The 16,121-nt window shown below is 40.4% G+C and overlaps 2 protein-coding genes across 8 annotated transcripts in view; one reads left to right on the forward strand and one right to left on the reverse strand.

Moving 5' to 3' along the window:
• The window catches only part of GPC5 (glypican 5), a 1,360,202-nt gene that overhangs the window by 1,163,971 nt on the left and 180,110 nt on the right, over positions 1-16,121 (reverse strand). The gene's annotated exons all lie outside the window — the stretch shown is intronic.
• On the forward strand, positions 5,327-6,928 carry LOC116631544 (uncharacterized protein C1orf21). Its single transcript, XM_032402780.1, has one exon. It carries the CDS (start codon positions 5,788-5,790, stop codon positions 6,151-6,153), a length of 366 nt encoding a protein of 121 aa, XP_032258671.1. The 5' UTR covers positions 5,327-5,787; the 3' UTR covers positions 6,154-6,928.

Consider the following 16,121-nt stretch of genomic DNA (forward strand, 5'->3'; position numbering starts at 1 on the left):
TCCCCACCCCCTGGTCCCCCAATAACCATGTTTTTATGAGTCTGACTTTTTTAGATTCCACATACAAGTGAGATCATGCAACATTTGTCTCTTCCATGTCTGGCTTCCCTCACTTAGTATAATGTCCTCCAGGTTTATTTGTTGTCACAAATGGCAGGATCTCCTTCTTTTTTTAAGGTTGAGTAACATTCTACTGTATGTGTGTGCATATATAAAAATGTCTTTATTCATTCATCCATCAACAGAAATTTAGTTGTTCCATATTTTGGCTCTTGTGATAATGTTGCAATCAACATGGGAGTGCAGAAATCTCTTTGGGATAGTGATTTCATTTCCTTCAGGAATATCCAGAAGTGCGATTTTAATCTATAGACTCAAGAACTCAGCTCAGGGAAGTTCTCTTCTATATATATATGTATATATATATATATATATATGTATATATATATATATATATACATATATATATATTTAAATATATATTGAAATCATTGTTTCACTTACATCTAAAACCTTTTTTTCTTTTATGACTCCTAATAATTTACATATTGGGTCTCCTGAATGTACTCCCCATGTTTCTTTTCTTTATCTTCATAATTTTCGATGCTCTCTATTTGTGTTCGCTGTTTTATTTCTTCTACCATGTAGAAGAAGCATTAAAAATATGAATCCAACTTGGCCATCTTCTCCTTCAATTCATCGACTAAATAAATTTTTTTTTTAATTTAGGGAAGTTTGTTTTCTTGGTTTTTTTGGTTTTTGTTTTTTTGTTTGTTTGTTTGAGTTACTTAAAATACTGACACAGAGAGAGTAAAAGACAGAAATATAGAGAAATAGAATAGAATAGAGAAGCTGAATCTCCTCCAACATTTCTGTTTTGTTAGGGGCTATCACATTGGGCTCTTCTATCGGTTCCTCTCCGTACCTTGGAATCTCTTTTGCACTGATCCCTGGTTTTTTCTTTGCCTGATCCTGGGTCTCGGGGCATGTGACCAGCAGCTAGAGCTGGAATGTTGAGAGCACAGGGCTCTCTGACCACTTGGGTCAACCTTTGCCATTTAAGAAATCAATATCGTGACTATGGATCTGGAAAAGCTTCTTTCCTGCTGTTCTCCTTCGTTGCAAAAGCTGACTAAGGCTTGAAAAAGCTGACAAAGACTTGTGAAGTGTTAAGTAATTTAGCAAAGATCACAGATAGTACGTGGAACACCTCTGATCAGAACCAGATTTTTCATTTCCATTTTTGTTCTCACAAAGCTGCGGTACGTCCCTCTACTATAATACCCATTTTTACATTTTTTGCAATTAGAAGGTGTCAGTGACAATGAACACATTTCCTGCACTCACATAAATGTAATTCGCATTACCTCTTCGACTAGAAGGAACAAAAACTGGTGTTGTTTGGCTTAGCGAGCGAGTGTTTCAGGATGTGAGGAAGCGAAGAGGAGTGTGCTTTGGAGAGGCAGGGGCTGTGAGCTCTGAAGAGGGGAGAGGGTGAACGGTGGAAAGGGGAGGGTCTCAAGAAGGCCTCCCTGAGAGCGACGTCAACATACTAGCCCTTTACCCTTTAGTGGAACTGAAGATGACAATAGGGAAGCCTAATTCCCATCATATTAGGATTGTGTCACGTGTTGTGTAATCAATAGAAAGTGATTATATGTCCCTTGAGCTACACTGATAACCCTGTCCACTCTTGTGGGGGAAACGGGATGCAGCAACCAAGGGGGAGGCCGCAGACATAGCTAGCCAGCTCTCCACTCTCCCATCTCAAGGGTGCACAACTCATACCTGAACCACTCATGCTCAGACTGACCACTGCTTTGAGCACTGTCTAAAAACACAACAGCATTTCACCCCAGACACAGCTGCTTGAAGATCTCATTTAGTCCATATGCTGCTGGGAAACACATCAGCTTTCTTGACTTAGTTTTAATACCATGATAGAGAGGATTTCTGTTTCTCAGAGTTCTAAGAAAAATGTTTCATTCAATCTGCACATAAACTTTTTCATAATAGTTGGTGAATACTTTAACTGAGAAAATATAAGAGAATCTTAAACTAGAATATCCTAGCAAAAAACCATATATTAAATGTCTTGCCTACCGTATGAAAAGTCTTAAAAAACCTTTATATACTTTGAATTAGCAATGCTACTTCTGTATCTTACAGAAGTACCAAACACTTGTACATATGCTTGCTAATTTCAGACAAAATATTAAATAGCAATAGTAGCAATATTAAGTAATAGGAGCTGGTAAATTATGGCACATCAGTATGAGAAGACACCTTGCCCCAATTAAAATGAATGTTAGACAAAACACTTAAAAACACGGGAAAATACCAGGCATAGGAAGATATGTCTTGCTTTCTTCTCTGTTCATTCTTGAGAAAGCTCCTTCCTACTGATGGCAAAATGGCAACTAGAGGTTTCACTCTATGTTGGCGGACACGATCCTGGAAAGAGACCTTCTCTATTCCAACAATTCTTGAAAAGAAATCCCGGCATCTCATGAGTGAACTTAAATGTTTCTCCCCCTAGCTGAATCAAAAAGAACATGGGCTTGGTCAGGCTTCATCCCATGCTTACACCCAGCATGAAGGTTAACCCCATTTGAACGACATGGATCCAAATGAACCTGCTGTCAATCAGATGAAAGGGACACAGGATCGCTGGATCATATGGTAAATCTTTTAATTTCTGAATAACCTCCAAACCATTTTTCATAGAAACTGTATCATTTTACATTCCTGCCAACAGTATACAAGGGTTCCAATGTCTCCACATCCTTACAAATACTTGTCTTTGGGTTGTTGTTTTTTTTTATAATAGCCATGCTAATTTGAAGTCAAAATCTCAAAGAGATATTAGCACTGCCATGTTCATTATGGCATTATTCACAATAGCCAAGATGTAGAAACAACTTAAATGTCCATCAATGGATGCATGGAAAAAGAAAATGCAATACTAACCTACAGTGGAATATTATCCAGCCATAAAAAGGAAGGAAATCCTGCCATTTGCAACAACCTGAATGAGCCTGGAGGACACTGTGCTGAGCGAAATGGGCCAGACACAGGATAAATATTGCATGACTCTATATGAGATATCTAAAATATTCAAATTCATAGAAGCAGAGAGCAGAATGATGGTTTCCAGGGATGGAGGGAAATGCTGGACACAGATCAGTCTGGCTGTGGACATCTCCGCTATGTTAAACTTTTAGTCCCAGACCTTATATTGGCCTGGAGATTCTCCAGAAATGTCCCAACTAAAATTTTCTTATTACAAATTTTTTAAGCATATATTGCCTGCCCTCTGGCAACTCACCAGACCAAATCTGGGATCCAATATTGCAAAAGCCTCAAAGCACACTAGTTTTGCAGAGCAATAGCCATGCCCAGTAGCCATGCCTATGAGACCGATTTCAACCTTTAGACCAATTTTATCAGCATTAGGTACAAATAATTCTAAACACTGTGACAAAACGGGCTCACTTGCAAAAAGGCTTGGAAGACAAGGATAAATCTACAAGATCTGGCAGTCAACAAAGTCAGAGACATAATAACAATAAAGGAGCATATTTTTGGAAGGCAGAGGAACTGTGAATAACTAAGACAATTTTAGTGTATGGGAGATGTCAGTGGGGATAAGTGAATGTGACAGCTTATCAGAGAGAAGCAGAACAGGAGGGTCTCCCCATCATGGTGGTAAGTAAAAACTGTAGCCCATCTTCATAGGTGCCTGAGGAGAAAATAATTTGAAGTTGTTTGTCATTTTATCAAAACTCTCACCCAACAACAGACATGAAATCTACACTATCATTTTCAATCATAAACACAATAAAAGCCCGGAGACTCATGTAATATCATAATTAGATTATTCTTTTTATGTTAATACGTTATCTTTAGGGTACCTGATCATATTTACAACTGGAAAATCTCTGAAACAATATTATCATATTTAGTTTATTTGTCTGCTTTTGATTAAAAGTGGGAATAAATTACATGGTGATTTTAGAAATGAAAGAAGACACTCTGAGGGTAGTTAAAGAATGATGTGGGCCAGAAGGTAGAAGCAAAGCCATAGGAAAAAAGGAAGGGAAGAAATCAAGCAGTTATTAAGCACCTACTGATTCAGGCACTGAACTAGCCATTTTATACCTATTGTCTCAGTTAGTTCTTCTGATAACCCCTTTGAAGATATAAGCTTGATCTCACCCACGGGAAAATTGAGGCCAAGAGAAATAACTCACTCAAGGGTTGGTTGTAGATTTGGTGGCCATAAATGAATTAGTCCAATTTGAACAAAGAAATCCATTCCATGGACATGAAGTCCAAATTGTACACACACACACACACACACATATTTATGTTCATGTACATGTAAAAATATTTGCCACTGGGCATAAAGTAGATTGAAAAAGAGTATGTACAGTGATAAACTTAGACTTCTCTATTAGTTGGAGAAAAACTCCAGAGCACAAAATGTGTAAGAATGAATTAGAATTTCACTCATTCTTATAGAGATCAGCACAACCTTTTCTCCATTGTACAATTTTTTGTGTGTGACATTCCCAGATACTACATTTTTCTACAGTTAAATTATGGCATGACTCCTGCAGGTCTGAATCATCCGTTGAGAAATAAAGTGATACTTGACTAAGAGCCATGGAACCAATTAAAATCCTTCCCAGCAATAGAAAGTAAATAAAAAGCCTCTTACTGGTGTCAGACCAAGGCAAATTCTAATACAATGGGGAGAAAGTTGAAAAGAGCACACTCTAATTTTAGCAGCTGAAGTCCACAGTGGCTGTGGTGAGCCTTCATATTAAGATATATTATAGTGGTTTTTACTCATTGTATAGAAGTTTGGGGGTCCACCATACACCATCTTAAATTAACAAATGAATATGTCCTGGGCATGTTTTTTCAAAAGAATTAGCAATTATTTATTTAAAAATATAATTGACATAGTAAAGGTAATTAACCTTTCTCAAATTAAAGTTTTTAAAGATTTTATTTATTTATTTGTCAGAGCGAGAGAGCACAAGCAGGGTAAGTGGCAGTCAGAGGGAGAAGCAGGCTTCCCGCTGAGCAAGAAACCTGATGCAGGATTTGATCCCAGGACCCTGGTATCATGACCTGAGCCAAACGCAGATGCTTAACCAACTGAGCCACCCAGGCGCCCCTCAAATTAAATTTCTGAAATGTTTAATGATTCCCCTTATATTATCTGTAATAGCCCACATGATTTTTTAGGATTTTAAGTCAAATGTGTTTTTTCTAAGTTAATTCTCTCATCTAACATCCATTCAATCTTAAAATAGCTAAAACCGCGCTCGCTCCCTGCCCACTCCCGGGGGGAACGTTCCGCGCCGCGGCCCCGCGGCCGCCGCTTCTTTCACACTTTAGTTGGGAGCTGCGCGCCGCGCTCAGTTACTGGAGAGCTGGCCCCGCGCCGTCGCCTCCCGCACGCACGCACGCGGGCCGGGCTCCGGGGTTCTCGGCGTCTACTCCGAGCGGCGGGGAGGAGGGGGACACCCGGACTCACTGTGGGGAGGCGAAGGAAGAGGAGAGGAGGGAGGAAGAGAAAAGGCGAGGAGGAAAGGGGCGGGGGGCGGGAGGCTTGCCACCTTCGGCCCCCCCCCCGCGAGCGCCCAAGGTGCGCACATCTTGACCAACTCAGCAGGAAGGTGGATTTTCTTTGCGTTTAAAGAAAAAAAAATGTCCCTGTGTCTGTAGAGATGATTTGCAGCCCAGCCCGGCTGAAGCTGACCGAATGAGACTATGGGCTGTGCCTCGGCTAAGCATGTTGCCACTGTTCAAAATGAAGAGGAAGCCCAGAAAGGGAAGAACTACCAGAACGGAGATGTGTTCGGCGACGAGTATAGGATCAAACCGGTGGAAGAGGTCAAGTACATGAAAAATGGGGCAGAAGAGGAGCAGAAAATAGCAGCCAGGAACCAAGAAAACTTGGAAAAAAGTGCCAGTTCAAACGTAAGACTTAAAACTAATAAAGAGATTCCAGGATTAGTCCATCAACCCAGAGCAAACATGCACATCTCTGAAAGCCAACAAGAATTCTTCAGAATGCTGGATGAAAAAATTGAAAAGGGTCGAGATTACTGTTCCGAAGAAGAGGATATCACATAGCGCCCATTCTACCACTGAAACCAGGAGCCACTACTGTGTAAATAGGTTACACCCCAGTTGAAATCTTTGCAAAGGTCGGTTCTCTCCAGCGAACAGCACTCTAGCAAAAAGAAGATCGTTCCATATCGTATGCCCCATTAAATTACAGTGTTTCTTAACGAACTTGCAAAGGAATATTGCTAAAAACAAACACACACACAAAAAACTGTTATCGAACTTTCTTTGTTGCTGCTAGTTAAAACTCGTTGCAACTTCTCACTTCTCTTGTGTCCAGGTATGCAGCAAAACTCTGCAATGTCACCTTAAAGACACTGTTGGTTTTACAGATGCTCTCCAAACTATTTTCTATATAAGATGAGGTAGTGGTGAACTCAGATATCAAACTTCTGTTGTAGAACTATTCTGCTTCTAAGACAAGCGTCTCCTTCCCTCTCTCCTCCCTCTCTGTCTCTCCCGAGCGGTCCAGAGCCTTGCTTCTCACTGGCACTGTTGTGCTTTGGAGATGGGATGGTTGCTATGGCAAGCCTTGTTTCTCTGCTGAGAAGAAGTAAAGAAGCCATTATCCATTAAAAGCACGTGGGGACGTGACTCCCGGAGTGACGGAGTGACGTAGGAGTGGGCAGCAGGTGGTTTCGTTGACTAGGTATCTTCATCAAGGATAAGCTTGCAACATTGGCTTTGCTCAGATGCCAATGGAAGTGTGATCACAATCATTCTGAATCCCTCTTCCCCCCCTTTTTTTTTCTAAGAAAATAAACATTTTACTGTTTTTATGTTAAAAAAAAAAATAGCTAAAACCTGGGGCATCTGGGTGACTCAGTTGGATAAGCATCTGACTTCAACTCAGGTCATGATCTTAGGGTCCTGAGATCGAGCCCCATGTTGGGCTCCCCACTCAGCAGGGCGTCTGCTTGTCCCTCTCCCTCTCCCTCTGCCCTTCCCCCTGCTTGTGCTGTCTCTCTCTCTCAAATAAATAAATAATTTTTTAAAAAATAGCTAAAACCCTACGAGGAAAAGAGTGCTAAATTTCCTCTCTTATTTTCCCTAATCACAATGATCGTGATAATAGTCCATTTTTATTTTTTTAAAGATTTATTTATTTATTTGACAGAGACAGACACAGCGAGAGCAGGAACACAAGCAGGGGAGTGGGAGAGGGAGAAGCAGACTTCCCGCCGAGCAGGGAGCCCTATGCGGGGGTCGATCCCAGGACCCCGGGATCATGACCTGAGCCGAAGGCAGACGCTCAATGACTGAGCCACCCAGGTGCCCCAATAGTCCATTTTTATTTATTTTACTATTTACCAGACACTGTACTATACACTTGATATGGATTATGAGGACTAGTTCATGTGGTACAGGAGAACTTTAAGTTGATAGATGTGGAAACTGGAGCTGAAGGAGCCCCAGTGACTGGTCTGGTGTCACACAGCAGACCCGAGGGGTGTCGGGCCTGGGTCCCGAGCCATAGGTCTTCAAAACTTCAACAACTATGACTATCGCAAGTGGATGAAAAGTGTTACTAAAATGTGTAGGCAAGGTCTTTCAGCTCGTCTGAAGGCCTGATAGCTTGCTCTCAGAAACATCTGGATGATGAACACTCATTCTAATTCTTCATTCTCATTTGAGAAAAGTACTTGAACCAGGCTGCGTTCACACGGGTGGGCTGAGAGATGTGAATGGTGATCACGCCCCAGTGGACCCTGACTACTGTATACTACTAGGATTCACAACAGGGGCCTGGCTCAGAGGAGGTGATCTCAGAAGATAGCCAGACTAGCTTATGTACAGAAATGCCATGTGGATCCAAGCTTCACTGTGGAAGGAAGCAACTGAATTTCCAGAAGATCTGATGCAACCTTCATTCACTTAGATATTAACGTCCAAGATCATCCATGACCCAATAGCTTCACTTCCCTGCCTCTCCTGCAGAACTGATGAATCTCTCTGCTTTATAAGCCGGTTCCACTATTTGCTAAATCTTTTAAATATGTAAATGGTTTTGATTCACTCAGCTAATGGCTGTGTCTAATGTCTCCATTAACCTGAACTTCTAGAACAGGGTTAGACCAACTACAGCCAGCTGGCCAAAGCTAGCTTCCCTGTTTTTGCACAGCCTGTGAGCTGAGAATGAGCTTTACGTTTTGCAATGGTAGGAGAAAGAAACAAAAGAAAAGAAAAATATTTTATGACACATGAAATTGATAGGAATTTCAAATTTTAGTGTATAAATAAAATTTTACTAGAAATGAGGTATTCACCTTTGTTCATGTATTTTCTATGGCCACTTTGTCACTACAAGGGTGGAAGTGAGTAGTTGCAACAGAAACTATATGGCTTTTAAAGCCTAAGATATTTACTATCTTCCCATTTACACATATATGAGCTCTGCTTCTAGATCAGAAGCTCCATACTGATAAGACTTTTTTTTTTTTTTTTTTTTTTTTTGCTTTTTTCACTTCTTTATCCCTAACACCTAGAAAGGAACATTGAAATAAATGTACTAAGGAAGGAAAGGAAGAAAGGAGGAGGAAATGGAGGAGAGAATTTGTCAACAAACCCATCCTGCAAATGAAAATTAAAACGAAGGTCCTTTGTCAAGAGCTCTTTAGACAATACCTTAGCATCCTATTGAAACCCTTTGGCAACTGACTTTACTATTTCTTTACCTCTACCTCTTCCCAAAAGCTACAGACTCCAGTAACACTGAACATCTATATATTGCCTAGCCACACTATGCTATGCCTTGTTCATGCAGCATTTTCTCCCTTCATATCCTTTCTCCCTTTAGATACAAATTTTTGCCTCTCTGCCTAGTGCAATGCTATTCATCCTTTGAAGTCCAAATTCATCTTCTCCACGTGGTCTTCCCCAGCCTATCCAGAATAAATAGTTTCCTCCTCTTCACTCATACATGGCCACACTGAGTCAATAATTACAACATACCACAATTAAGTTTAACCATTTTGCTTCTTGACAAAATCCTGAGCACCTCAAAAGCAAAGGATTATGATACGTAATTCATCAGTGTACCTGACCCTGATAGATGACAAGCATTCAGTAACTGCTTGGTAAAAAAAATCAGTAAACAGCCAATAGTCCAGGGGAGGGTTAACCCTAAAAAGATCCAACCAATCTGATGTCACTGTAATTTTCTATCTTAATAAAACATCTGGTGAAATTAAATTGCATTATTATTTTAAATGGGCATTAGAACCTCTCCCCCCAAAAGTGTTTTGTGCAAAGGTAGCATCAGAATCGGGGGGAAGCTCCCCAGGTGACCACTGCGAGGAGATTATTACTCATGTCTTGAAAAAGTTTGGATCTGAAGTTGCCAAGATTAAATCACTCATAATCTTATGAGGGAAAGAAATAAGCTTCCGTCTTGGTTGAGCTGAACTTGTATCTTAGTTAAAATACCCTGTGAGAACAGAAACCATCATTGTGCTGTTGTTTTTTTGTTTTTTTTTTTTATTCCCAGTGCCTCCTCCTGGTGAATCAATCAATGAAAATTTGATTAATGGAAGAATGTCTGGACAAAGTTAGGAGGGAGAGATGGATGGATCCATGAATAGATGGATGGATGAATCAACGAGCAGATGATAGATGGAAGGATGGATGTGAAAAAGGAATGGTCACTGAAGGCCAAAGGAGATACGAGGATCTGTTTTAAAAATGGGCCTCAGACCTGCCCGGTCTTCAGTCTCTCTGTAACACTGGGCTCAAGCGGAGAGGATTTAAAGGTGGGAATATCTTAAATATTCATAATGCATGACTACAGACATTGGTCGAGGCTTTGTGATCAAGCACATCTACCAGTCGCTCCACCCCGCTCGGCAGTCAGCTTTCTACTCGACTTCCCCTTCCCCTGCACAGTTGACCTTAATGTTTATTTCACACAGAAACCAGAAACTCTCATACTACATATTAACAGGCTCTCTAGCTGATCTGTTTCAGCTCTTACCTTATTTAACATTTCTTTGTTCGGTTCAGGTTGTGATCTGGCAGTCGGGGGATCGAGCCCCACGTCAGGCTCTGTGCACAGTGAGGAGTGGAATTTGGATTCTCTCTCTCCCTCTCTGTCTGCCCCACCGCTCCTCTCTCTCTCAAATAAATAATCTTTAAAAAAAAATTCATTGTCATGTGATCTTGGAATGATATATGTGGCATGTGATATAAGTACCAGGGAAACTGGGGATATCAGTATATTATATATTTAGTAGAGTTTATTCATCTGGAACTTATGTAATCCATACGGACCCTAGGGTGGGTACAATTGTTATTCCCATTTATAGATGAAGAAACTGAGGTTGATAGAGAGTAAATGATTTGTCCAAAGCAACCCAGTTAGTATGGTGGCAGAGCAGGGATTTGAATCCAGAATTGTCTGAATCCAAAGCCCGATTTGTGCTACCGCACTTGCCACTCTGTGTTAGAACTGCTTGTCTCCTCGTCTGCATCCCCCAACAGCCTCTAGGTTCCATGAAGGTGGGACTGATATATGTCCCCATTATCTTCGTCATATTCATTACTAATATTAGGGAAAACCACCAGTACACTTTCATTCAAAATGCTTTTGAAAATAATGAAGAAAACAATTAGAATGAAATGTGATCATGTGAAGATGTTACAAATACCTCATTATATTGGGCTACAGGTGTCTCCCCCTTTACCCTGACAGGAAAGGTGGTTATGTTTACAACTCTCTGATATCATTGTTTTGTTTGTTCATTTGTTTGTTTTTTCAACCTATGGGTATTACCAAGCCTATTAACACCCTTAGATTCCCTTTTATATTTGGACATTTCGTTTTCTTTTTAAGATTTTATTTATTTCTTTGAGAAAGAGTGAGAGAGAGAGAACACATGAGTGGGGAGGGAGGGAGAGGGAGAAGCAGACTCCCCGCTGAGCAGGGAGCCCGACTCGGGGCTCCATGCCAGGACCCTGAGATCATGACCTGAGCCGAAGGCAGACGCTTAACCGACGGAGCCGTCCAGGCGCCCCTGGACATTTCGTTTTCCTTGTGTACTTTCCATATAGTTAGGGAGAGCTGTATACACATCCCCTTCTTCATGTTTGCTTTGCAGAATCTATACAATCGTGGCAATTGCCTTTTCTCCTGATGCTGAATGTTGGCGATACTGAGACGTGAGGAGAGGCTTAACCTCTGCACGATTTCGTAAAATCTAAGAAATTTGACTGTCCTACTGCCCTTGAAACGTGACATTGCCTCGTCTCTGCCGATGACAGGTTTTCTAATTTACTGTGCGCATTAATACCTGGAAAGTACTTAGAAAGGGTCGGGCACATAGCGAGAGCTACGTTAAGTGTAATCAATCATTCCTATTATCAAAGTCACCTGGGGAAGTTCTTACCTCTTAAGCGATGGGGCTGTCCCAGCCAAACAAGACTGCCATTTACCTCTTCTTCTTTAGTATTCCCCACCTTTGTATAAAATAGCAAGTTTCCAAAGTTTGAAAAAAAAAATGCAACTAAGAGCAAAAAGCTAAGGGCAAAATGGCTAAATTACAGGCTATTGTTATCAAAGCAAGAGTTGCCATTTAAACAGGACTTTTGGGATGTGGCTACAACTCAGAGCGTTGATGTGCAAGAGGCGAGCAGCCTGGGCCCCCGCTGCAAACGGGCAAGCAAGTCCAGGCAGGTGAGCCAGCAGGAAGGAAGCACGGAGCACCAGGGGAGTCGGCCGAAGATAGTAAGCAGATAACCTGGCCAAGCTGACAGGTGCCAGGATGGTCAAGAAATACGAATCAGGACTACAGCCTCACAGAGTGCAGCCTCAGGTGGCAGTCAAGATCCCGGTTCCCAAGGAACTGGTAAGGAACCAGAGTCTGGACGCAGGCACATTAGAATAGTACAGGTGCCCATAAACGGAAGCTGAAATCTAATCCAGGAGCTTAGTCCTAATGAATGATGAAAAATCCTGATGGAAATTTAAGATTAAAGAAGAGCCAGCGGTAGGCCAACCTCCTGATGAACTAATGACTAACATTTCTCTCGCTAGAGATCAAACTGGATCCAGACTCTGAAGGTAGGCTGAGTCTGAAGGTGAGGAACTGGACCAGGCTAGGGCAGCGAAAGGCACTTTTTGGAGCCTGAGAAGAGAGCAGGCTACACATTTTATCTTTATCATTTTAAATCATGACCTTGGGCAGAGAACACTTATTGTCGTCATACAAGCCTAATAGCCCTGACCGCTCAGAGAGTTGTTATAAGAAATTCATATAACAGAGACGCTTCAAAATTGCTTAGCATTGAATTTTCATATTCTTTTACTAGTTTTCATTTGTTGAATCTTCTAATCTACATAGCTCTAAAAATCTTCAGGCTATCATTTAAAAACCCAATGTCATGTGCCCTCATTAAGGAAGCAATTTAGTTAACTAATGTCATTATATTACTGAACATTCTAACTAATCTGACAAATTTTTTGTAACCACCCAGTGGGATCTAGACTCCATGGTAGTTTCTAACAGACATGCTGATAGAGAAAAGAAAAACAAATCTTATCAACACTGTCACTGTCACAGAAATCTCATTTGCTGTAAAACGAATTAAGACCCCCATCCTTCTACAAAATCTTCCCTCCAACTTGAGGAAAATCTTAGATGACTCCACATTTTAAGCAGTCTCCCTAAATCCAAATGTAAAACTCTCTACTGGCAAGAATACTTCTAACAAAACAACCCCCCCCCTCACTGTTTGGACCATTGGACAAAAAAGGTAGAACTAACTAAAGTGCCATTATTCTTTTAATTTAGAAATTTAGCATTAGCCATGCTTAACTCCAGCTTTGGGATGCTATGAGTAATAGCAGATTTTTGCTTTTAATTCACCAATGAATAAACACCCTGAAGAATTAAATGAAATCAACAAAACAGTAAAGCTGTATCTACCACGAGATGATTTGGGAAATGAAAGCAAGCAGGAGATGAGAATTTCAGACTCAGAACCATACCCACTAATGAACTCCTGATGGGATGTTGATAGAGATCTAGAAGCACTGTCGCTCTTAAAGATAAAGCCTTTTTCTTAACAGGCTATCCCTTTGTTTGTCATTACTCAAAATGAAAGTTATAAGGCTAAAATAAACCTGACATTTAAGGAATGTGATTAAAATGAATTATGGATGAAAAGTGTACAGAAATAAAACAAAATACTTCTAGGAACAAAAAATAATAATAATAAAAAACAAGCAAGCAAAAGAAAAATCTCTATGCTGATTGTCTTCCAGAATGGAAGAAAGTCAATAAAATTTATATTTGTGGGATATAATAATAAATTTTGGATTCAGCAATTATTTGGGTAAAGATTTTATAATCAATTTGTAATCTGTCTTCGTACTGTTTTAACACAAATACAATGTACACACTGTCATTAGGTACTGAAAAAAAATAAATACCTTGATAATTATGCCAAATAATGCTTTTGTAATAAATATTTGCTCATTTGACAATTATCCCCATCAGCTCACACCATACATCTACATGGAAAGTATTCAATAAACAGCTATCAATTGACTGAAGGAATCCCACAGAATGAATGCATACGAATAGGCAGCTTTGAAGAAATTCTGTAGATCTCTTCTAGTAAAATTACAAAAAAATTCATGTTGAAATTTTCATAAAGAAAAAAGGATCCAGCATATAGTCTGGATTCAACAAATGATTTTTATGTGATGCATTATTTTTAATAAGGAAAATGGAATAACAGATTATTCTATATGATAATGTATAATTAGGAGTTCTGGGAAACGTATTTCAGCTCATTTCAAGGTTGCGGTTTCTGAAATATGATGAGTTCTGAATAAGAAATATACAGAGCTCCCGAATTCCACGTGAAGATGAGAAAGGATGACTCTGGAAGACATGAAGCATGTATTTAAATAAAGACATGTTTAGTTTAGCTCAATAACTATTGTTATTAATCTATATATGGCAGGGATCGAGATACTTATTTACAATATTGTACACTAACTGCTACTTAGTTTTCCTCAGACAACGTCAACAACAATAACATTGTGTGCTCATACGCTGTTTTTACCTGACTCCCACCCTACATTCAGGAAACTCGCTTCCCTAATTCAGGAAATTTGTTTCCCCAATTCCATCACCTCCCCTCCTCACCACAAGAAGAGGCATTGACCCAGGGCTGGCTGATCTACAGAATACCATTTCGTTGGCAATATAAATTGTTCCAGTTGTCAGCAAGTACTTCCCAGGAGATGAAGATATTGGCGTATCTTAATACAACACTTACTAAATATAATAGTGATTTTTCTACCAAGTGGCTTAACTGGGAGAATCTAAGAATGTGGCTGCCATCTTCCCTGACATGTAGAGAGACATTCAGTCTGTGGCAGAAAGCCACATAAACATGGGGGCACAGAAGAATGAAGGAGAAGGCAGGGAGAAAGTGGTGGAAGGAGAGGCAGAGGGAGAGAAGGAGAATGAGAATAAATGAATATATCCTGGAGAAAGCAAGTCCTAGTTCTACTTCCTAAGCCTTAGCTACCTGCTCCCCTGCCTTCGATTCCAGTGAATTGAACCAAATTAATTCCCTCTCAGGTCTACGACTTAATGCAATCCTTCTGTGCTTAAGCTAATTTGAGTTTCTTTCATTGCAACTAGAGAGGGGGGAAAACCAGACAAATGCCACTGATCCTGCATTTCTTAATCTCTGGTTCACCACATCTTTCCCTTTTTGCTCTTCTGGCCTGCAACACCTGAGAAAACAATTTTTTATATTAAATTTCCTCTTTTTTGAGATACTTATTAGCACAGTTTCTCTTCTCCTGGTTGGACCCCAACTGATAGGGTATCTGAGACTGCAGCTGGGGAAAGAGGTCTTGGAAATACACTTTAGACTCATCAGCATATAGCTGGTAAACGGAGCTACTGACTTGGGCGACATTCCTCAGGAAAAGCAGGGAGAATAAGATGCGGGGGAGGGGAGGGAGGTCATTTTAAAACAGCCAAACTACTGTGTGCCGGCTGATGGAGTAGGGGTTTACTTTAATCTTGAATGCAAGTTGACTTTGGCCTAAAGAATGTCCAAAACAGTAGGCAGAAACTCTTTGATGAAAGATCATACGGACGTGGCCACAATCTACACAAAGGCCCTACGTGGCACAGTCCAGGAGACCAGGGAAGCTAAAATTGAGTAAGACGAAAATCAAGGTGATTCTTCTGGTTATGAGTTTGACCTCATTCCATCTGCCACACCTCCATGGATCGGATTCCTCTTCTGTAAAATGGGTTAAATAATAACATAATCGTCAGCTGGTTTGAATAATGCATGTGCCACGATGTATGAAAAGTGCCAGATTCATAATAAATGATCAACACAAAGCAGTTGCTACGGCTCTTGAGACGCTGTCACGTGGAAAACCACTGTGTCAGACTATCTAATCTATTCTAACGCTCCTCCTACTTACACATAAAATATACATATGTCAAATTTTATTCTGTTAGGTTAGTTTCTAATTAAGAGCCAACTTTACAAAATTATATTAGGAGAGCTCTGAAAGAATAAAACCCCCAATCCTGCAGATGAACTAAGTGTGTTGCCAAATGAGCTGTTTCGATCCTTGACTCTCGTGTGTTTGGCTATTTCACAGTTCTATCCTGTGTGTTCTCTGTTTCGATATATTCCAAGGTGCTGTCAGAAAAAAGCTAATTGATCATGTTAACATCCTCTCTGACTCCCGGCTCTCAGGGCTCCGGCCACTGCGGCCTCCTATGACTCAGTACTTTGGATTTCATCAGATACAGAATTACATGGCCCACTAATTTCAGAGACCTGGCTCCATCAGCTGGCATCATAGTGGAGGCTCTTCAACAAAATATTTACCGCACTTAATATGCCTGCAAGATTGATCTTTCCTTGATGAGGACACACTTGTGATTTGGGATTGCTGGTCAGATCTAAATTTTATATCTGGATGACAC

Source organism: Phoca vitulina, unplaced genomic scaffold, assembly GCF_004348235.1.
Source record: "Phoca vitulina isolate PV1807 unplaced genomic scaffold, GSC_HSeal_1.0 scaffold5, whole genome shotgun sequence".
NCBI lineage: Eukaryota > Metazoa > Chordata > Mammalia > Carnivora > Phocidae > Phoca > Phoca vitulina.